The sequence below is a fragment of the Heterodontus francisci genome, chromosome 7 (assembly GCF_036365525.1).
Source record: "Heterodontus francisci isolate sHetFra1 chromosome 7, sHetFra1.hap1, whole genome shotgun sequence".
Classification (NCBI taxonomy): Eukaryota; Metazoa; Chordata; class Chondrichthyes; order Heterodontiformes; family Heterodontidae; genus Heterodontus; species Heterodontus francisci.
Genome location: NC_090377.1, coordinates 131,407,549 through 131,435,344, shown reverse-complemented (window position 1 = coordinate 131,435,344; position 27,796 = coordinate 131,407,549). Strand labels below are relative to the sequence as shown.

The 27,796-nt window shown below is 31.5% G+C and overlaps 1 protein-coding gene across 1 annotated transcript in view; it reads right to left on the bottom strand.

Moving 5' to 3' along the window:
* Nucleotides 1-27,796, bottom strand: part of LOC137372322 (T-cell-specific surface glycoprotein CD28 homolog) — a 51,245-nt gene that overhangs the window by 5,896 nt on the left and 17,553 nt on the right. Inside the window, exons 2-3 of the mRNA XM_068036161.1 lie at nt 2,632-2,991; nt 874-977 (exon numbers count right to left, since the gene is read on the bottom strand). Coding sequence (XP_067892262.1) covers nt 874-977; nt 2,632-2,991 — 464 coding nt within the window. The remainder of the gene's footprint in view (nt 1-873; nt 978-2,631; nt 2,992-27,796) is intronic.

The following is a 27,796-nucleotide window of genomic DNA, read 5'->3' as shown; positions in this document are numbered from 1 at the left end:
GCGATTTGGTCAGACCTGCAGACTGGGGGGCAGGGAGGGAATAGGGGAGTCTTGATTGCTGCAGGTTCGTTTGATGAGACAGCCATGGAAATAGACGAACACCAAGACAGATGAAATTCACTGGAGCAGCAATACCTACTTGATGAATGGTGTTCCATCAGCTGAGGAGAGGCTGAAAGAGATCTAAGGGTGAACATGAATTTAAGAGCAATCAAGTCCAGTCAGTGCAGAGCAGTAAACCACAAAGGGGGTCGAATGTTGAGCGAGTTGTTAATCCAGAATATAAATCATAAGATGCTGTGAAGACACTCCACAGGGCTCCAGTGAGGTTCCATCTTGAACACTGCATCCAGTTCTGGTCACCAAGCCCTGGGAGTGGTGCAGCAAAAGTGCCTGGGGCCAATCCCCAGTATCTGGGGATTGCGAATAATCAAATATTAGAAAAACATAGTCAAAAATTCCTCACAGCTGCTTCTGCTCCCCTGCTCTGACTTTGCCAGGAGTGTGACAGAAAGTGTGCCAACTCCAGAGGAGAGAGCATGGCTGCCTGGCCCATGGATTCTTCAGCCTCGGTAAGAGCCAAATGAGAGGGGCCTATAAGGGAGGTGCACAGGACACTAAGTAGATTAGGAAGGGTTCACGCGGAGAACTGTTTCAAGACATGGGGGCACAGGTACAAACTGGTAAATAACAAGTTCAGGAGTGCTGTTGGGATACACTTTGTCAAGCACAGAGAGCAATCAGAACCTGAATCAGTCCTGTAGGGTTGGGAAACAAAAATTCCATAGTCATTCAATGCTGTAATTGTAGGTTCCTGTGGACAAGGCTTCCCTTGTCTCTACTTGCATTTTTGATGTTGCCTTTGGCACTTACTTTAGATGCGCAGAATATCAATGTCAGTACAATGCTGTAGATCATGCAGAACAGAGTCAGGGTACCTAGAATTCCCATGGTTTGGAACAATCGAGACTGTGAACCTGAAACACAACCAAAAATATGGAATGAAAGCACACTGGATGGTGAGACTCAGTGTCGCCTCAGGCCTATTGCTATAAACAAAAGGGCTCTGATTCTTGCTGTTCCTTTCTGTGAAACGTAGGTCCCTATTAGAGTCATTTGTAGGCCATGTGCTCTAAAAATGCCCAGAGATGTCTTTAAAATGGAGTTTGCAGCATTCCTATTGAACTAATCAAGGTGTTTCATAGGGCAGATATGGAGAAACCATTTCCTTTGCTGGGAGAATCCAGAACAAGGATGTAAAATCTTAGAATTAAAGCTAGGCTGTTCAGGAATGAAATCAGGAAGCACTTTTTCACAGGAAGGGGAGAGTAAATCCCTGTTTTTTTTTCAGCAGCCAACCCTGTGCTGTCCCTGTCCTGGGAGTATTTGATGGGGACTGTGTAGAGGGAGCTTTACTCTGTATCTAACCCCCATACTGTACCTGTCCTGGGAGTGTTTGATGGGGACAGTGTAGAGGGAGCTTTACTCTGTATCTAACCCCCATACTGTACCTGTCCTGGGAGTGTTTGATGGGGACAGTGTAGAGGGAGCTTTACTCTGTATCTAACCCCCATACTGTACCTGTCCTGGGAGTGTTTGATGGGGACAGTGTAGAGGGAGCTTTACTCTGTATCTAACCCTGTGCTGTCCCTGTCCTGGGAGTATTTGATGGGGACAGTGTAGAGGGAGCTTTACTCTGTATCTAACCCCCATACTGTACCTGTCCTGGGAGTGTTTGATGGGGACAGTGTAGAGGGAGCTTTACTCTGTATCTAACCCCCATACTGTACCTGTCCTGGGAGTGTTTGATGGGGACAGTGTAGAGGGAGCTTTACTCTGTATCTAACCCCCATACTGTACCTGTCCTGGGAGTGTTTGATGGGGACAGTGTAGAGGGAGCTTTACTCTGTATCTAACCCTGTGCTGTCCCTGTCCTGGGAGTATTTGATGGGGACAGTGTAGAGGGAGCTTTACTCTGTATCTAACCCTGTGCTGTCCCTGTCCTGGGAGTATTTGATGGGGACAGTGTAGAGGGAGCTTTACTCTGTATCTAACCCCCATACTGTACCTGTCCTGGGAGTATTTGATGGGGACAGTGTAGAGGGAGCTTTACTCTGTATCTAACCCCCATACTGTACCTGTCCTGGGAGTATTTGATGGGGACAGTGTAGAGGGAGCTTTACTCTGTATCTAACCCCCATACTGTACCTGTCCTGGGAGTGTTTGATGGGGACAGTGTAGAGGGAGCTTTACTCTGTATCTAACCCCTTTATTTTTTGTCTTACTCTGTATTTAACCCCATGCTGTACCTTTCCTGGGTGTGTTTGATGGGGACAGTGTAGAGGGAGCTTTACTCTGTATCTAACCCTGTGCTGTCCCTGTCCTGGGAGTATTTGATGGGGACAGTGTAGAGGGAGCTTTACTCTGTATCTAACCCCCATACTGTACCTGTCTTGGGAGTGTTTGATGGGGACAGTGTAGAGGGAGCTTTACACTGTATCTAAACCATGCTGTTCTCGCCCTGGGCGTGTTTGATTGTCACATAAGGTGCCTGAAATTGATAGTGTTCCATTCCCCAGTGTGAACACATTGATAAGCACACAAATTAATCCAATTCAAAACTGCCCTCACATTTCACACAATTCTCGTTTCTGCTATAAATGATGGTCCCATTCCCCAGATTGGATTCATAGGGTGGCGGGTACAATTTTTCAATCTTGCAGAAATAGTTGTCAATTAATGAAGAGTTCAATCCACTCAAGGTAGCAGAGACACTGTGTGGTTTCCGTTTAATCTGGCAATGAAGGGGTGTTGTAGAGTTGGCAGAGAGTATGGTTCGATTTGTTGTCCCAGTGCAAATTACATTTTTCTTCCACCCTTTAAGAATTGTTAACTTTATTTCTACGTTTTCATCGCAGTTGTGGGTACATTCCAGGGTGGCCTCACCAGTGCTTTCAGCCTCCAGCAACACAGGCTGGGAAACTGTTAGTCCTGTTACAAAGAAAAAGAGAAAGGAAAATCAATCACCCCTGATCAGTGTGTCATATCCATTATAATCAATCACCTCTGATCAATGTGTTATATCCATTATAATCAATCACCTCTGATCAATGTGTTATATCCATTATAATCAATCACCTCTGATCAATGTGTTATATCCATTATAATCAATCACCTCTGATCAATGTGTTATATCCATTATAATCAATCACCTCTGATCAATGTGTTATATCCATTATAATCAATCACCTCTGATCAATGTGTTATATCCATTATAATCAATCACCTCTGATCAATGTGTTATATCCATTATAATCAATCACCTCTGATCAATGTGTTATATCCATTATAATCAATCACCTCTGATCAATGTGTCATATCCATTATAATCAATCACCTCTGATCAATGTGTCATATCCATTATAATCAATCACCTCTGATCAATGTGTCATATCCATTATAATCAATCACCTCTGATCAATGTGTTATATCCATTATAATCAATCACCTCTGATCAATGTGTTATATCCATTATAATCAATCACCTCTGATCAATGTGTTATATCCATTATAATCAATCACCTCTGATCAATGTGTTATATCCATTATAATCAATCACCTCTGATCAGTGTGTTATATCCATTATAATCAATCACCTCTGATCAATGTGTCATATCCATTATAATCAATCACCTCTGATCAATGTGTCATATCCATTATAATCAATCACCTCTGATCAATGTGTCATATCCATTATAATCAATCACCTCTGATCAATGTGTCATATCCATTATAATCAATCACCTCTGATCAATGTGTCATATCCATTATAATCAATCACCTCTGATCAATGTGTTATATCCATTATAATCAATCACCTCTGATCAGTGTGTTATATCCATTATAATCAATCACCTCTGATCAATGTGTTATATCCATTATAATCAATCACCTCTGATCAGTGTGTTATATCCATTATAATCAATCACCTCTGATCAATGTGTTATATCCATTAGAATCAATCACCTCTGATCAGTGTGTTATATCCATTATAATCAATCACCTCTGATCAATGTGTTATATCCATTAGAATCAATCACCTCTGATCAATGTGTTATATCCATTATAATCAATCACTCTCTATCAGTGTGTTATATCCATTATAATCAATCACCTCTGATCAATGTGTTATATCCATTATAATCAATCACTCTCTATCAGTGTGTTATATCCATTAGAATCAATCACCTCTGATCAATGTGTTATATCCATTATAATCAATCACTCTCGATCAATGTGTTATATCCATTAGAATCAATCACTCTCTATCAGTGTGTTATATCCATTATAATCAATCACCTCTGATCAATGTGTTATATCCATTATAATCAATCACCTCTGATCAGTGTGTTATATCCATTATAATCAATCACTCTCTATCAATGTGTTATATCCATTAGAATCAATCACCTCTGATCAGTGTGTTATATCCATTATAATCAATCACCTCTGATCAGTGTGTTATATCCATTATAATCAATCACCTCTGATCAATGTGTTATATCCATTATAATCAATCACCTCTGATCAATGTGTTATATCCATTAGAATCAATCACCTCTGATCAGTGTGTTATATCCATTATAATCAATCACTCTCTATCAATGTGTTATATCCATTAGAATCAATCACCTCTGATCAGTGTGTTATATCCATTATAATCAATCACTCTCGATCAATGTGTTATATCCATTAGAATCAATCACTCTCTATCAGTGTGTTATATCCATTATAATCAATCACCTCTGATCAATGTGTTATATCCATTATAATCAATCACCTCTGATCAATGTGTTATATCCATTATAATCAATCACCTCTGATCAATGTGTTATATCCATTAGAATCAATCACCTCTGATCAGTGTGTTATATCCATTATAATCAATCACTCTCTATCAGTGTGTTATATCCATTATAATCAATCACCTCTGATCAATGTGTTATATCCATTATAATCAATCACCTCTGATCAATGTGTTATATCCATTATAATCAATCACCTCTGATCAATGTGTTATATCCATTATAATCAATCACCTCTGATCAATGTGTTATATCCATTATAATCAATCACCTCTGATCAATGTGTTATATCCATTATAATCAATCACCTCTGATCAATGTGTTATATCCATTAGAATCAATCACCTCTGATCAGTGTGTTATATCCATTATAATCAATCACCTCTGATCAATGTGTTATATCCATTATAATCAATCACCTCTGATCAATGTGTTATATCCATTATAATCAATCACCTCTGATCAATGTGTTATATCCATTATAATCAATCACCTCTGATCAATGTGTTATATCCATTAGAATCAATCACCTCTGATCAGTGTGTTATATCCATTATAATCAATCACTCTCTATCAGTGTGTTATATCCATTATAATCAATCACCTCTGATCAATGTGTTATATCCATTATAATCAATCACCTCTGATCAATGTGTTATATCCATTATAATCAATCACCTCTGATCAATGTGTTATATCCATTATAATCAATCACCTCTGATCAATGTGTTATATCCATTATAATCAATCACCTCTGATCAGTGTGTTATATCCATTAAAATCAATCACCCCTGATCAATGTGTTATATCCATTAGAATCAATCACTCTCTATCAGTGTGTTATATCCATTATAATCAATCACCTCTGATCAATGTGTTATATCCATTATAATCAATCACCCCTGATCAGTGTGTTATATCCATTATAATCAATCACTCTCTATCAGTGTGTTATAACCATTATAATCAATCACCTCTGATCAATGTGTTATATCCATTATAATCAATCACTCTCTATCAGTGTGTTATATCCATTATAATCAATCACCTCTGATCAATGTGTTATATCCATTATAATCAATCACTCTCTATCAGTGTGTTATAACCATTATAATCAATCACCTCTGATCAATGTGTTATATCCATTATAATCAATCACCTCTGATCAATGTGTTATATCCATTATAATCAATCACCCCTGATCAGTGTGTTATATCCATTATAATCAATCACTCTCTATCAGTGTGTTATAACCATTATAATCAATCACCTCTGATCAGTGTGTTATATCCATTATAATCAATCACTCTCTATCAATGTGTTATATCCATTAGAATCAATCACTCTCTATCAGTGTATTATATCCATTATAATCAATCACCTCTGATCAATGTGTTATATCCATTATAATCAATCACCTCTGATCAATGTGTTATATCCATTAGAATCAATCACTCTCTATCAGTGTGTTATATCCATTATAATCAATCACCTCTGATCAATGTGTTATATCCATTATAATCAATCACCCCTGATCAATGTGTTATATCCATTAGAATCAATCACTCTCTATCAGTGTGTTATATCCATTATAATCAATCACCTCTGATCAATGTGTTATATCCATTATAATCAATCACTCTCTATCAGTGTGTTATATCCATTATAATCAATCACCTCTGATCAGTGTGTTATATCCATTATAATCAATCACCTCTGATCAGTGTGTTATATCCATTATAATCAATCACCTCTGATCAATGTGTTATAACCATTATAATCAATCACCTCTGATCAATGTGTTATATCCATTATAATCAATCACCCCTGATCAATGTGTTATATCCATTATAATCAATCACCTCTGATCAGTGTGTTATATCCATTATAATCAATCACCTCTGATCAATGTGTTATAACCATTATAATCAATCACCTCTGATCAATGTGTTATATCCATTATAATCAATCACCCCTGATCAATGTGTTATATCCATTATAATCAATCACTCTCTATCAGTGTGTTATAACCATTATAATCAATCACCTCTGATCAATGTGTTATATCCATTATAATCAATCACCCCTGATCAATGTGTTATATCCATTATAATCAATCACCCCTGATCAGTGTGTTATATCCATTATAATCAATCACTCTCTATCAATGTGTTATATCCATTATAATCAATCACCCCTGATCAGTGTGTTATATCCATTATAATCAATCACTCTCTATCAATGTGTTATATCCATTATAATCAATCACCCCTGATCAATGTGTTATATCCATTATAATCAATCACCCCTGATCAGTGTGTTATATCCATTATAATCAATCACCCCTGATCTGTGTGTTATATCCATTATAATCAATCACTCTCTATCAGTGTGTTATATCCATTATAATCAATCACTCTCTATCAATGTGTTATATCCATTATAATCAATCACTCTCTATCAGTGTGTTATAACCATTATAATCAATCACCTCTGATCAATGTGTTATATCCATTATAATCAATCACCTCTGATCAATGTGTTATATCCATTATAATCAATCACCCCTGATCAATGTGTTATATCCATTATAATCAATCACCCCTGATCAGTGTGTTATATCCATTATAATCAATCACTCTCTATCAGTGTGTTATAACCATTATAATCAATCACCTCTGATCAGTGTGTTATATCCATTATAATCAATCACCCCTGATCAATGTGTTATATCCATTATAATCAATCACCCCTGATCAATGTGTCATATCCATTATAATCAATCACCTCTGATCAATGTGTTATATCCATTATAATCAATCACCTCTGATCAATGTGTTATATCCATTATAATCAATCACCCCTGATCAGTGTGTTATATCCATTATAATCAATCACTCTCTATCAATGTGTTATATCCATTATAATCAATCACCTCTGATCAATGTGTTATATCCATTATAATCAATCACCTCTGATCAATGTGTTATATCCATTATAATCAATCACCCCTGATCAATGTGTTATATCCATTATAATCAATCACCCCTGATCAATGTGTTATATCCATTATAATCATCACCTCTGATCAATGTGTTATATCCATTATAATCAATCACTCTCTATCAGTGTGTTATATCCATTATAATCAATCACTCTCTATCAATGTGTTATATCCATTATAATCAAATCACTCTCTATCAATGTGTTATATCCATTATAATCAATCATTCTCTATCAATGTGTTATATCCATTATAATCAATCACTCTCTATCAATGTGTTATATCCATTATAATCAATCACCTCTGATCAATGTGGTATATCCATTATAATCAATCACTCTCTATCAGTGTGTTGTATCCATTATAATCATCACCTCTGATCAGTGTGTTATATCCATTATAATCAATCACTCTCTATCAATGTGTTATATCCATTATAATCAATCACTCTCTATCAATGTGTTATATCCATTATAATCAATCACTCTCTATCAGTGTGTTGTATCCATTATAATCATCACCTCTGATCAATGTGTTATATCCATTATAATCAATCACCTCTGATCAATGTGGTATATCCATTATAATCAATCACTCTCTATCAGTGTGTTGTATCCATTATAATCATCACCTCTGATCAATGTGTTATATCCATTATAATCAATCACTCTCTATCAATGTGTTATATCCATTATAATCAATCACCTCTGATCAATGTGGTATATCCATTATAATCAATCACTCTCTATCAGTGTGTTATATCCATTATAATCATCACCTCTGATCAATGTGTTATATCCATTATAATCAATCACTCTCTATCAGTGTGTTATATCCATTATAATCATCACCTCTGATCAATGTGTTATATCCATTATAATCAATCACTCTCTATCAGTGTGTTGTATCCATTATAATCATCACCTCTGATCAATGTGTTATATCCATTATAATCAATCACTCTCTATCAATGTGTTATATCCATTATAATCAATCACCTCTGATCAATGTGGTATATCCATTATAATCAATCACTCTCTATCAGTGTGTTATATCCATTATAATCATCACCTCTGATCAATGTGTTATATCCATTATAATCAATCACTCTCTATCAGTGTGTTATATCCATTATAATCAATCACTCTCTATCAATGTGTTATATCCATTATAATCAATCACCTCTGATCAATGTGTTATATCCATTATAATCAATCACTCTCTATCAGTGTGTTATATCCATTATAATCAATCACTCTCTATCAATGTGTTATATCCATTATAATCAATCACCTCTGATCAATGTGGTATATCCATTATAATCAATCACTCTCTATCAGTGTGTTATATCCATTATAATCAATCACTCTCTATCAATGTGTTATATCCATTATAATCAATCACCTCTGATCAATGTGTTATATCCATTATAATCAATCACTCTCTATCAGTGTGTTATATCCATTATAATCAATCACTCTCTATCAATGTGTTATATCCATTATAATCATTCACCTCTGATCAATGTGGTATATCCATTATAATCAATCACCTCTGATCAATGTGTTATATCCATTATAATCAATCACCTCTGATCAGTGTGTTATATCCATTATAATCATCACCTCTGATCAATGTGTTATATCCATTATAATCAATCACTCTCTATCAGTGTGTTATATCCATTATAATCAATCACTCTCTATCAATGTGTTATATCCATTATAATCAATCACCTCTGATCAATGTGTTATATCCATTATAATCAATCACTCTCTATCAGTGTGTTATATCCATTATAATCAATCACTCTCTATCAATGTGTTATATCCATTATAATCAATCACCTCTGATCAATGTGGTATATCCATTATAATCAATCACTCTCTATCAGTGTGTTATATCCATTATAATCAATCACTCTCTATCAATGTGTTATATCCATTATAATCAATCACCTCTGATCAATGTGTTATATCCATTATAATCAATCACTCTCTATCAGTGTGTTATATCCATTATAATCAATCACTCTCTATCAATGTGTTATATCCATTATAATCAATCACCTCTGATCAATGTGTTATATCCATTATAATCAATCACTCTCTATCAGTGTGTTATATCCATTATAATCAATCACTCTCTATCAATGTGTTATATCCATTATAATCAATCACCTCTGATCAATGTGGTATATCCATTATAATCAATCACCTCTGATCAATGTGTTATATCCATTATAATCAATCACCTCTGATCAGTGTGTTATATCCATTATAATCATCACCTCTGATCAATGTGTTATATCCATTATAATCAATCACTCACTATCAGTGTGTTATATCCATTATAATCATCACCTCTGATCAATGTGTTATATCCATTATAATCAATCACTCTCTATCAATGTGTTATATCCATTATAATCATCACCTCTGATCAATGTGTTATATCCATTATAATCAATCACCTCTGATCAATGTGTTATATCCATTATAATCAATCACTCTCTATCAGTGTGTTATAACCATTATAATCAATCACCTCTGATCAATGTGTTATATCCATTATAATCAATCACCTCTGATCAGTGTGTTATATCCATTATAATCAATCACTCTCTATCAGTGTGTTATATCCATTAGAATCAATCACTCTCTATCAGTGTGTTATATCCATTATAATCAATCACCTCTGATCAATGTGTTATATCCATTATAATCAATCACCTCTGATCAGTGTGTTATATCCATTATAATCAATCACCTCTGATCAATGTGTTATATCCATTATAATCAATCACTCTCTATCAGTGTGTTATATCCATTATAATCAATCACCTCTGATCAGTGTGTTATATCCATTATAATCAATCACCTCTGATCAGTGTGTTATATCCATTATAATCAATCACCTCTGATCAATGTGTTATAACCATTATAATCAATCACCTCTGATCAATGTGTTATATCCATTATAATCAATCACCCCTGATCAATGTGTTATATCCATTATAATCAATCACCTCTGATCAGTGTGTTATATCCATTATAATCAATCACCTCTGATCAATGTGTTATAACCATTATAATCAATCACCTCTGATCAATGTGTTATATCCATTATAATCAATCACCCCTGATCAATGTGTTATATCCATTATAATCAATCACTCTCTATCAGTGTGTTATAACCATTATAATCAATCACCTCTGATCAATGTGTTATATCCATTATAATCAATCACCCCTGATCAATGTGTTATATCCATTATAATCAATCACCCCTGATCAGTGTGTTATATCCATTATAATCAATCACCCCTGATCTGTGTGTTATATCCATTATAATCAATCACTCTCTATCAGTGTGTTATATCCATTATAATCAATCACTCTCTATCAATGTGTTATATCCATTATAATCAATCACTCTCTATCAGTGTGTTATAACCATTATAATCAATCACCTCTGATCAATGTGTTATATCCATTATAATCAATCACCTCTGATCAATGTGTTATATCCATTATAATCAATCACCCCTGATCAATGTGTTATATCCATTATAATCAATCACCCCTGATCAGTGTGTTATATCCATTATAATCAATCACCTCTGATCAGTGTGTTATATCCATTATAATCAATCACCCCTGATCAATGTGTTATATCCATTATAATCAATCACCCCTGATCAATGTGTCATATCCATTATAATCAATCACCTCTGATCAATGTGTTATATCCATTATAATCAATCACCTCTGATCAATGTGTTATATCCATTATAATCAATCACCCCTGATCAGTGTGTTATATCCATTATAATCAATCACTCTCTATCAATGTGTTATATCCATTATAATCAATCACCTCTGATCAATGTGTTATATCCATTATAATCAATCACCTCTGATCAATGTGTTATATCCATTATAATCAATCACCCCTGATCAATGTGTTATATCCATTATAATCAATCACCCCTGATCAATGTGTTATATCCATTATAATCATCACCTCTGATCAATGTGTTATATCCATTATAATCAATCACTCTCTATCAGTGTGTTATATCCATTATAATCAATCACTCTCTATCAATGTGTTATATCCATTATAATCAAATCACTCTCTATCAATGTGTTATATCCATTATAATCAATCATTCTCTATCAATGTGTTATATCCATTATAATCAATCACTCTCTATCAATGTGTTATATCCATTATAATCAATCACCTCTGATCAATGTGGTATATCCATTATAATCAATCACTCTCTATCAGTGTGTTGTATCCATTATAATCATCACCTCTGATCAGTGTGTTATATCCATTATAATCAATCACTCTCTATCAATGTGTTATATCCATTATAATCAATCACTCTCTATCAATGTGTTATATCCATTATAATCAATCACTCTCTATCAGTGTGTTGTATCCATTATAATCATCACCTCTGATCAATGTGTTATATCCATTATAATCAATCACTCTCTATCAATGTGTTATATCCATTATAATCAATCACCTCTGATCAATGTGGTATATCCATTATAATCAATCACTCTCTATCAGTGTGTTGTATCCATTATAATCATCACCTCTGATCAATGTGTTATATCCATTATAATCAATCACTCTCTATCAATGTGTTATATCCATTATAATCAATCACCTCTGATCAATGTGGTATATCCATTATAATCAATCACTCTCTATCAGTGTGTTATATCCATTATAATCATCACCTCTGATCAATGTGTTATATCCATTATAATCAATCACTCTCTATCAGTGTGTTATATCCATTATAATCATCACCTCTGATCAATGTGTTATATCCATTATAATCAATCACTCTCTATCAGTGTGTTGTATCCATTATAATCATCACCTCTGATCAATGTGTTATATCCATTATAATCAATCACTCTCTATCAATGTGTTATATCCATTATAATCAATCACCTCTGATCAATGTGGTATATCCATTATAATCAATCACTCTCTATCAGTGTGTTATATCCATTATAATCATCACCTCTGATCAATGTGTTATATCCATTATAATCAATCACTCTCTATCAGTGTGTTATATCCATTATAATCAATCACTCTCTATCAATGTGTTATATCCATTATAATCAATCACCTCTGATCAATGTGTTATATCCATTATAATCAATCACTCTCTATCAATGTGTTATATCCATTATAATCAATCACCTCTGATCAATGTGGTATATCCATTATAATCAATCACCTCTGATCAATGTGTTATATCCATTATAATCAATCACCTCTGATCAGTGTGTTATATCCATTATAATCATCACCTCTGATCAATGTGTTATATCCATTATAATCAATCACTCACTATCAGTGTGTTATATCCATTATAATCATCACCTCTGATCAATGTGTTATATCCATTATAATCAATCACTCTCTATCAATGTGTTATATCCATTATAATCATCACCTCTGATCAATGTGTTATATCCATTATAATCAATCACCTCTGATCAATGTGTTATATCCATTATAATCAATCACTCTCTATCAGTGTGTTATATCCATTATAATCATCACCTCTGATCAATGTGTTATATCCATTATAATCAATCACTCTCTATCAATGTGTTATATCCATTATAATCAATCACCTCTGATCAATGTGTTATATCCATTATAATCAATCACTCTCTATCAATGTGTTATATCCATTATAATCAATCACTCTCTATCAGTGTGTTATATCCATTATAATCAATCACCTCTGATCAATGTGTTATATCCATTATAATCAATCACTCTCTATCAATGTGTTATATCCATTATAATCAATCACTCTCGATCAGTGTGTTATATCCATTATAATCAATCACCTCTGATCAATGTGTTATATCCATTATAATCAATCACTCTCTATCAGTGTGTTATATCCATTATAATCAATCACCTCTGATCAGTGTGTTATATCCATTATAATCATCACCTCTGATCAATGTGTTATATCCATTATAATCAATCACTCTCTATCAGTGTGTTATATCCATTATAATCATCACCTCTGATCAATGTGTTATATCCATTATAATCAATCACTCTCTATCAATGTGTTATATCCATTATAATCAATCACTCTCTATCAGTGTGTTATATCCATTATAATCAATCACCTCTGATCAATGTGTTATATCCATTATAATCAATCACCTCTGATCAATGTGTTATATCCATTATAATCAATCACTCTCTATCAATGTGTTATATCCATTATAATCAATCACCTCTGATCAGTGTGTTATATCCATTATAATCAATCACCTCTGATCAATGTGTTATATCCATTATAATCAATCACTCTCTATCAATGTGTTATATCCATTACAATCAATCACCTCTGATCAGTGTGTTATATCCATTATAATCAATCACTCTCTATCAATGTGTTATATCCATTATAATCAATAACTCTCTATCAATGTGTTGTATCCATTATAATCAATCACTCTCTATCAATGTGTTATATCCATTATAATCAATAACTCTCTATCAATGTGTTGTATCCATTATAATCAATCACTCTCTATCAATGTGTTATATCCATTATAATCAATCACCTCTGATCAATGTGTTATATCCATTATAATCAATCACCTCTGATCAATGTGTTATATCCATTATAATCAATCACTCTCTATCAATGTGTTATATCCATTATAATCAATAACTCTCTATCAATGTGTTGTATCCATTATAATCAATCACTCTCTATCAATGTGTTATATCCATTATAATCAATCACCTCTGATCAATGTGTTATATCCATTATAATCAATCACCTCTGATCAATGTGTTATATCCATTATAATCAATCACTCTCTATCAATGTGTTATATCCATTATAATCAATCACCTCTGATCAATGTGTTGTATCCATTATAATCAATAACTCTCTATCAATGTGTTATATCCATTATAATCAATCACTCTCTATCAATGTGTAATATCCATTATAATCAATCACTCTCTATCAATGTGTTATATTCATTATAATCAATCACTCTCTATCAATGTGTTATATCCATTATAATCAATCACTCTCTATCAATGTGTTATATCCATTATAATCAATCACCTCTGATCAATGTGTTATATCCATTATAATCAATCACTCTCTATCAATGTGTTATATCCATTATAATCAATCACTCTCTATCAATGTGTTATATCCATTATAATCAATCACTCTCTATCAATGTGTTATATCCATTATAATCAATCACCTCTGATCAATGTGTTATATCCATTATAATCAATCACTCTCTATCAATGTGTTATATCCATTAAAATCAATCACTCTCTATCAATGTGTTATATCCATTATAATCAATCACTCTCTATCAATGTGTTATATCCATTATAATCAATCACTCTCTATCAATGTGTTATATCCATTATAATCAATCACTCTCTATCAATGTGTTATATCCATTATAATCAATCACCTCTGATTAATGTGTTATATCCATTATAATCAATCACTCTCTATCTATGTGTTATATCCATTATAATCAATCACTCTCTATCAATGTGTTATATCCATTATAATCAATCACCTCTGATCAGTGTGTTATATCCATTATAATCAATCACCTCTGATCAATGTGTTATATCCATTATAATCAATCACCTCTGATCAATGTGTTATATCCATTATAATCAATCACTCTCTATCAATGTGTTATATCCATTATAATCAATCACTCTCTATCAATGTGTTATATCCATTATAATCAATCACCTCTGATCAATGTGTTATATCCATTATAATCAATCACTCTCTATCAATGTGTTATATCCATTATAATCAATCACCTCTGATCAGTGTGTTATATCCATTATAATCAATCACCTCTGATCAATGTGTTATATCCATTATAATCAATCACTCTCTATCAATGTGTAATATCCATTATAATCAATCACTCTCTATCAATGTGTTATATTCATTATAATCAATCACTCTCTATCAATGTGTTATATCCATTATAATCAATCACTCTCTATCAATGTGTAATATCCATTATAATCAATCACTCTCTATCAATGTGTTATATCCATTATAATCAATCACCTCTGATCAGTGTGTTATATCCATTATAATCAATCACCTCTGATCAATGTGTTATATCCGTTATAATCAATCACTCTCTATCAATGTGTAATATCCATTATAATCAATCACTCTCTATCAATGTGTTATATTCATTATAATCAATCACTCTCTATCAATGTGTTATATCCATTATAATCAATCACTCTCTATCAATGTGTAATATCCATTATAATCAATCACTCTCTATCAATGTGTTATATCCATTATAATCAATCACTCTCTATCAATGTGTTATATCCATTATAATCAATCACTCTCTATCAATGTGTTATATCCATTATAATCAATCACTCTCTATCAATGTGTTATATCCATTATAATCAATCACTCTCTATCAATGTGTTATATCCATTATAATCAATCACCTATGATCAATGTGTTATATCCATTATAATCAATCACCTCTGATCAGTGTGTTATATCCATTATAATCAATCACTCTCTATCAATGTGTTATATCCATTATAATCAATCACTCTCTATCAATGTGTTATATCCATTATAATCAATCACTCTCTATCAATGTGTTATATCCATTATAATCAATCACCTCTGATCAGTGTGTTATATCCATTATAATCAATCACCTCTGATCAGTGTGTTATATCCATTATAATCAATCACTCTCGATCAATGTGTTATATCCATTATAATCAATCACTCTCTATCAATGTGTTATATCCATTACAATCAATCACCTCTGATCAGTGTGTTATATCCATTATAATCAATCACCTCTGATCAGTGTGTTATATCCATTATAATCAATCACTCTCGATCAATGTGTTATATCCATTATAATCAATCACTCTCTATCAATGTGTTATATCCATTATAATCAATCACTCTCTATCAATGTGTTATATCCATTATAATGAATCACTCTCTATCAATGTGTTATATCCATTATAATCAATCACTCTCTATCAATGTGTTATATCCATTATAATCAATCACTCTCTATCAATGTGTTATATCCATTATAATCAATCACCTCTGATCAGTGTGTTATATCCATTATAATCAATCACTCTCGATCAATGTGTTATATCCATTATAATCAATCACTCTCTATCAATGTGTTATATCCATTATAATCAATCACCTCTGATCAGTGTGTTATATCCATTATAATCAATCACTCTCTATCAATGTGTTATATCCATTATAATCAATCACTCTCTATCAATGTGTTATATCCATTATAATCAATCACTCTCTATCAATGTGTTATATCCATTATAATCAATCACTCTCTATCAATGTGTTATATCCATTATAATCAATCACTCTCTATCAATGTGTTATATCCATTATAATCAATCACCTCTGATCAGTGTGTTATATCCATTATAATCAATCACTCTCTATCAATGTGTTATATCCATTATAATCAATCACCTCTGATCAGTGTGTTATATCCATTATAATCAATCACTCTCTATCAATGTGTTATATCCATTATAATCAATCACTCTCTATCAATGTGTTATATCCATTATAATCAATCACTCTCTATCAATGTGTTATATCCATTATAATCAGTCACTCTCTATCAATGTGTTATATCCATTATAATCAATCACTCTCTATCAATGTGTTATATCCATTATAATCAATCACTCTCTATCAATGTGTTATATCCATTATAATCAATCACTCTCTATCAATGTGTTATATCCATTATAATCAATCACTCTCTATCAATGTGTTATATCCATTATAATCAATCACTCTCTATCAATGTGTTATATCCATTATAATCAATCACTCTCTATCAATGTGTTATATCCATTATAATCAATCACTCTCTATCAATGTGTTATATCCATTATAATCAATCACTCTCTATCAATGTGTTATATCCATTATAATCAATCACTCTCTATCAATGTGTTATATCCATTATAATCAGTCACTCTCTATCAATGTGTTATATCCATTATAATCAATCACTCTCTATCAATGTGTTATATCCATTATAATCAATCACTCTCTATCAATGTGTTATATCCATTATAATCAATCACTCTCTATCAATGTGTTATATCCATTATAATCAATCACTCTCTATCAATGTGTTATATCCATTATAATCAATCACTCTCTATCAATGTGTTATATCCATTATAATCAATCACTCTCTATCAATGTGTTATATCCATTATAATCAATCACTCTCTATCAATGTGTTATATCCATTATAATCAATCACTCTCGATCAATGTGTTATATCCATTATAATCAATCACTCTCTATCAATGTGTTTAATCCATTATAATCAATCACTCTCTATCAATGTGTTATATCCATTATAATCAATCACTCTCTATCAATGTGTTATATCCATTATAATCAATCACTCTCTATCAATGTGTTATATCCATTATAATCAATCACTCTCTATCAATGTGTTATATCCATTATAATCAATCACTCTCTATCAATGTGTTATATCCATTATAATCAATCACTCTCTATCAATGTGTTATATCCATTATAATCAATCACTCTCTATCAATGTGTTATATCCATTATAATCAATCACTCTCTATCAATGTGTTATATCCATTATAATCAATCACTCTCTATCAATGTGTTATATCCATTATAATCAGTCACTCTCTATCAATGTGTTATATCCATTATAATCAATCACTCTCTATCAATGTGTTATATCCATTATAATCAGTCACTCTCTATCAATGTGTTATATCCATTATAATCAATCACTCTCTATCAATGTGTTATATCCATTATAATCAATCACTCTCTATCAATGTGTTATATCCATTATAATCAATCACCTCTGATCAATGTGTTATATCCATTATAATCAATCACCTCTGATCAATGTGTTATATCCATTATAATCAATCACCTCTGATCAGTGTGTTATATCCATTATAATAAATCACCTCTGATCAGTGTGTTATATCCATTATAATCAATCACTCTCGATTAATGTGTTATATCCATTATAATCAATCACTCTCTATCAATGTGTTATATCCATTATAATCAATCACCTCTGATCAGTGTGTTATATCCATTATAATCAATCACCTCTGATCAATGTGTTATATCCATTATAATCAATCACTCTCGATCAATGTGTTATATCCATTATAATCAATCACTCTCTATCAATGTGTTATATCCATTATAATCAATCACTCTCTATCAATGTGTTATATCCATTATAATCAATCACCTCTGATCAGTGTGTTATATCCATTATAATCAGTCACTCTCTATCAATGTGTTATATCCATTATAATCAATCACTCTCTATCAATGTGTTATATCCATTATAATCAATCACTCTCTATCAATGTGTTATATCCATTATAATCAATCACTCTCTATCAATGTGTTATATCCATTATAATCAATCACTCTCTATCAATGTGTTATATCCATTATAATCAATCACTCTCTATCAATGTGTTATATCCATTATAATCAATCACTCTCTATCAATGTGTTATATCCATTATAATCAATCACTCTCTATCAATGTGTTATATCCATTATAATCAATCACCTCTGATCAGTGTGTTATATCCATTATAATCAGTCACTCTCTATCAATGTGTTATATCCATTATAATCAGTCACTCTCTATCAATGTGTTATATCCATTATAATCAATCACTCTCTATCAATGTGTTATATCCATTATAATCAATCACTCTCTATCAATGTGTTATATCCATTATAATCAATCACTCTCTATCAATGTGTTATATCCATTATAATCAATCACTCTCTATCAATGTGTTATATCCATTATAATCAATCACTCTCTATCAATGTGTTATATCCATTATAATCAATCACTCTCTATCAATGTGTTATATCCATTATAATCAATCACTCTCTATCAATGTGTTATATCCATTATAATCAATCACTCTCTATCAATGTGTTATATCCATTATAATCAATCACTCTCTATCAATGTGTTATATCCATTATAATCAATCACTCTCTATCAATGTGTTATATCCATTATAATCAATCACCTCTGATCAATGTGTTATATCCATTATAATCAGTCACTCTCTATCAATGTGTTATATCCATTATAATCAATCACTCTCTATCAATGTGTTATATCCATTATAATCAATCACTCTCTATCAATGTGTTATATCCATTATAATCAATCACTCTCTATCAATGTGTTATATCCATTATAATCAATCACTCTCTATCAATGTGTTATATCCATTATAATCAATCACTCTCTATCAATGTGTTATATCCATTATAATCAATCACTCTCTATCAATGTGTTATATCCATTATAATCAATCACCTCTGATCAATGTGTTATATCCATTATAATCAATCACTCTCTATCAATGTGTTATATCCATTATAATCAATCACTCTCTATCAATGTGTTATATCCATTATAATCAATCACTCTCTATCAATGTGTTATATCCATTATAATCAATCACCTCTGATCAATGTGTTATATCCATTATAATCAATCACTCTCTATCAATGTGTTATATCCATTATAATCAATCACCTCTGATCAGTGTGTTATATCCATTATAATCAGTCACTCTCTATCAATGTGTTATATCCATTATAATCAATCACCTCTGATCAGTGTGTTATATCCATTATAATCAATCACTCTCTATCAATGTGTTATATCCATTATAATCAATCACCTCTGATCAGTGTGTTATTTCCATTATAATCAATCACTCTCTATCAATGTGTTATATCCATTATAATCAATCACCTCTGATCAGTGTGTTATATCCATTATAATCAGTCACTCTCTATCAATGTGTTATATCCATTATAATCAATCACCTCTGATCAGTGTGTTATATCCATTATAATCAATCACTCTCTATCAATGTGTTATATCCATTATAATCAATCACCTCTGATCATTGTGTTATATCCATTATAATCAATCACTCTCTATCACTGTGTTATATCCATTATAATCAATCACCTCTGATCAGTGTGTTATATCCATTATAATCAATCACTCTCTATCAATGTGTTATATCCATTATAATCAATCACCTCTGATCAATGTGTTATATCCATTATAATCAATCACTCTCTATCAATGTGTTATATCCATTATAATCAATCACCTCTGATCAATGTGTTATATCCATTATAATCAGTCACTCTCTATCAATGTGTTATATCCATTATAATCAATCACCTCTGATCAGTGTGTTATATCCATTATAATCAGTCACTCTCTATCAATGTGTTATATCCATTATAATCAATCACTCTCTATCAATGTGTTATATCCATTATAATCAATCACCTCTGATCAGTGTGTTATATCCATTATAATCAATCACTCTCTATCAATGTGTTATATCCATTATAATCAATCACCTCTGATCAGTGTGTTATATCCATTATAATCAGTCACTCTCTATCAATGTGTTATATCCATTATAATCAATCACCTCTGATCAGTGTGTTATATCCATTATAATCAATCACTCTCTATCAATGTGTTATATCCATTATAATCAATCACCTCTGATCAGTGTGTTATATCCATTATAATCAATCACCTCTGATCAGTGTGTTATATCCATTATAATCAATCACTCTCTATCAATGTGTTATATCCATTATAATCAATCACTCTCTATCAATGTGTTATATCCATTAATCAATCACCTCTGATCAGTGTGTTATATCCATTATAATCAATCACTCTCTATCAATGTGTTATATCCATTATAATCAATCACCTCTGATCAATGTGTTATATCCATTATAATCAATCACCTCTGATCAGTGTGTTATATCCATTATAATCAATCACCTCTGATCAATGTGTTATATCCATTATAATCAATCACCTCTGATCAATGTGTTATATCCATTATAATCAATCACTCTCTATCAATGTGTTATATCCATTATAATCAATCACCTCTGATCAATGTGTTATATCCATTATAATCAATCACTCTCTATCAATGTGTTATATCCATTATAATCAATCACCTCTGATCAATGTGTTATATCCATTATAATCAATCACTCTCTATCAATGTGTTATATCCATTATAATCAATCACTCTCTATCAATGTGTTATATCCATTATAATCAATCACCTCTGATCAGTGTGTTATATCCATTATAATCAGTCACTCTCTATCAATGTGTTATATCCATTATAATCAATCACTCTCTATCAATGTGTTATATCCATTATAATCAATCACTCTCTATCAATGTGTTATATCCATTATAATCAATCACTCTCTATCAATGTGTTATATCCATTATAATCAATCACCTCTGATCAGTGTGTTATATCCATTATAATCAATCACCTCTGATCAATGTGTTATATCCATTATAATCAATCACCTCTGATCAGTGTGTTATATCCATTATAATCAGTCACTCTCTATCAATGTGTTATATCCATTATAATCAATCACTCTCTATCAATGTGTTATATCCATTATAATCAATCACCTCTGATCAGTGTGTTATATCCATTATAATCAATCACTCTCTATCAATGTGTTATATCCATTATAATCAATCACTCTCTATCAATGTGTTATATCCATTATAATCAATCACTCTCTATCAATGTGTTATATCCATTATAATCAATCACCTCTGATCAGTGTGTTATATCCATTATAATCAGTCACTCTCTATCAATGTGTTATATCCATTATAATCAATCACTCTCTATCAATGTGTTATATCCATTATAATCAATCACTCTCTGATCAGTGTGTTATATCCATTATAATCAATCACTCTCTATCAATGTGTTATATCCATTATAATCAATCACCTCTGATCAGTGTGTTATATCCATTATAATCAATCACTCTCTGATCATGTGTTATATCCATTATAATCAATCACCTCTGATCAGTGTGTTATATCCATTATAATCAGTCACTCTCTATCAATGTGTTATATCCATTATAATCAATCACTCTCTATCAATGTGTTATATCCATTATAATCAATCACCTCTGATCAGTGTGTTATATCCATTATAATCAATCACCTCTGATCAATGTGTTATATCCATTATAATCAATCACCTCTGATCAGTGTGTTATATCCATTATAATCATCACTCTCTATCAATGTGTTATATCCATTATAATCAATCACCTCTGATCAGTGTGTTATATCCATTATAATCAGTCACTCTCTATCAATGTGTTATATCCATTATAATCAATCACTCTCTATCAATGTGTTATATCCATTATAATCAATCACTCTCTATCAGTGTGTTATATCCATTATAATCAATCACCTCTGATCAATGTGTTATATCCATTATAATCAATCACCTCTGATCAGTGTGTTATATCCATTATAATCAGTCACTCTCTATCAATGTGTTATATCCATTATAATCAGTCACTCTCTATCAATGTGTTATATCCATTATAATCAATCACTCTCTATCAATGTGTTATATCCATTATAATCAATCACCTCTGATCAGTGTGTTATATCCATTATAATCAGTCACTCTCTATCAATGTGTTATATCCATTATAATCAATCACTCTCTATCAGTGTGTTATATCCATTATAATCAATCACCTCTGATCAGTGTGTTATATCCATTATAATCAATCACCTCTGATCAATGTGTTATATCCATTATAATCAATCACCTCTGATCAGTGTGTTATATCCATTATAATCAATCACCTCTGATCAGTGTGTTATATCCATTATAATCAGTCACTCTCTATCAATGTGTTATATCCATTATAATCAGTCACTCTCTATCAATGTGTTATATCCATTATAATCAATCACCTCTGATCAGTGTGTTATATCCATTATAATCAATCACCTCTGATCAATGTGTTATATCCATTATAATCAATCACCTCTGATCAGTGTGTTATATCCATTATAATCAATCACTCTCTATCAATGTGTTATATCCATTATAATCAGTCACTCTCTATCAATGTGTTATATCCATTATAATCAATCACTCTCTATCAATGTGTTATATCCATTATAATCAATCACCTCTGATCAGTGTGTTATATCCATTATAATCAGTCACTCTCTATCAATGTGTTATATCCATTATAATCAGTCACTCTCTATCAATGTGTTATATCCATTATAATCAATCACCTCTGATCAGTGTGTTTATATCCATTATAATCAGTCACTCTCTATCAATGTGTTATATCCATTATAATCAATCACTCTCTATCAATGTGTTATATCCATTATAATCAATCACCTCTGATCAGTGTGTTATATCCATTAGAATCAATCACCTCTGATCAATGTGTTATATCCATTATAATCAATCACCTCTGATCAGTGTGTTATATCCATTATAATCAGTCACTCTCTATCAATGTGTTATATCCATTATAATCAGTCACTCTCTATCAATGTGTTATATCCATTATAATCAATCACTCTCTATCAATGTGTTATATCCATTATAATCAATCACTCTCTATCAATGTGTTATATCCATTATAATCAATCACTCTCTATCAGATGTGTTATATCCATTATAATCAATCACTCTCTATCAATGTGTTATATCCATTATAATCAATCACTCTCTATCAGTGTGTATAATGGATATAACACACTGATAGAGAGTGATTGATTATAATGGATATAACACATTGATAGAGAGTGATTGATTATAATGGATATAACACACTGATAGAGAGTGATTGATTATAATGGATATAACACATTGATAGAGAGTGATTGATTATAATGGATATAACACATTGATAGAGAGTGATTGATTATAATGGATATAACACATTGATAGAGAGTGACTGATTATAATGGATATAACACATTGATAGAGAGTGACTGATTATAATGGATATAACACACTGATCAGAGGTGATTGATTATAATGGATATAACACATTGATCAGAGGTGATTGATTCTAATGGATATAACACACTGATCAGAGGTGATTGATTATAATGGATATAACACATTGATAGAGAGTGATTGATTATAATGGATATAACACATTGATAGAGAGTGACTGATTATAATGGATATAACACACTGATCAGAGGTGATTGATTATAATGGATATAACACATTGATAGAGAGTGACTGATTATAATGGATATAACACATTGATAGAGAGTGACTGATTATAATGGATATAACACACTGATCAGGGGTGATTGATTATAATGGATATAACACATTGATAGAGAGTGATTGATTATAATGGATATAACACATTGATAGAGAGTGACTGATTATAATGGATATAACACATTGATAGAGAGTGACTGATTATAATGGATATAACACACTGATCAGAGGTGATTGATTATAATGGATATAACACATTGATCAGAGGTGATTGATTCTAATGGATATAACACACTGATCAGAGGTGATTGATTATAATGGATATAACACATTGATAGAGAGTGACTGATTATAATGGATATAACACATTGATAGAGAGTGACTGATTATAATGGATATAACACACTGATCAGAGGTGATTGATTATAATGGATATAACACACTGATCAGAGGTGATTGATTATAATGGATATAACACATTGATCAGAGGTGATTGATTATAATGGATATAACACACTGATCAGAGGTGATTGATTATAATGGATATAACACACTGATAGAGAGTGATTGATTATAATGGATATAACACATTGATAGAGAGTGACTGATTATAATGGATATAACACACTGATCAGAGGTGATTGATTATAATGGATATAACACATTGATAGAGAGTGATTGATTATAATGGATATAACACATTGATAGAGAGTGACTGATTATAATGGATATAACACATTGATAGAGAGTGACTGATTATAATGGATATAACACACTGATCAGAGGTGATTGATTATAATGGATATAACACATTGATCAGAGGTGATTGATTCTAATGGATATAACACACTGATAGAGAGTGATTGATTATAATGGATATAACACATTGATAGAGAGTGATTGATTATAATGGATATAACACATTGATAGAGAGTGACTGATTATAATGGATATAACACACTGATCAGAGGTGATTGATTATAATGGATATAACACATTGATAGAGAGTGACTGATTATAATGGATATAACACACTGATCAGAGGTGATTGATTATAATGGATATAACACATTGATCAGAGGTGATTGATTATAATGGATATAACACACTGATCAGAGGTGATTGATTATAATGGATATAACACATTGATAGAGAGTGATTGATTTAATGGATATAACACATTGATAGAGAGTGACTGATTATAATGGATATAACACACTGATCAGAGGTGATTGATTATAATGGATATAACACATTGATCAGAGGTGATTGATTATAATGGATATAACACACTGATCAGAGGTGATTGATTATAATGGATATAACACATTGATAGAGAGTGATTGATTATAATGGATATAACACATTGATAGAGAGTGATTGATTATAATGGATATAACACATTGATAGAGAGTGATTGATTATAATGGATATAACACATTGATAGAGAGTGACTGATTATAATGGATATAACACACTGATCAGAGGTGATTGATTATAATGGATATAACACATTGATAGAGAGTGATTGATTATAATGGATATAACACATTGATAGAGAGTGATTGATTATAATGGATATAACACATTGATAGAGAGTGATTGATTATAATGGATATAACACACTGATCAGAGGTGATTGATTATAATGGATATAACACATTGATAGAGAGTGATTGATTATAATGGATATAACACATTGATAGAGAGTGACTGATTATAATGGATATAACACACTGATCAGAGGTGATTGATTATAATGGATATAACACATTGATCAGAGGTGATTGATTATAATGGATATAACACACTGATCAGAGGTGATTGATTATAATGGATATAACACATTGATAGAGAGTGATTGATTATAATGGATATAACACATTGATAGAGAGTGATTGATTATAATGGATATAACACATTGATAGAGAGTGATTGATTATAATGGATATAACACATTGATAGAGAGTGACTGATTATAATGGATATAACACACTGATCAGAGGTGATTGATTATAATGGATATAACACATTGATAGAGAGTGATTGATTATAATGGATATAACACATTGATAGAGAGTGATTGATTATAATGGATATAACACACTGATCAGAGGTGATTGATTATAATGGATATAACACATTGATAGAGAGTGATTGATTATAATGGATATAACACATTGATCAGAGGTGATTGATTATAATGGATATAACACATTGATAGAGAGTGATTGATTATAATGGATATAACACATTGATCAGAGGTGATTGATTATAATGGATATAACACATTGATCAGAGGTGATTGATTATAATGGATATAACACACTGATCAGAGGTGATTGATTATAATGGATATAACACACTGATCAGAGGTGATTGATTATAATGGATATAACACATTGATAGAGAGTGATTGATTATAATGGATATAACACACTGATCAGAGGTGATTGATTATAATGGATATAACACATTGATAGAGAGTGATTGATTATAATGGATATAACACATTGATAGAGAGTGATTGATTATAATGGATATAACACACTGATCAGAGGTGATTGATTATAATGGATATAACACACTGATCAGA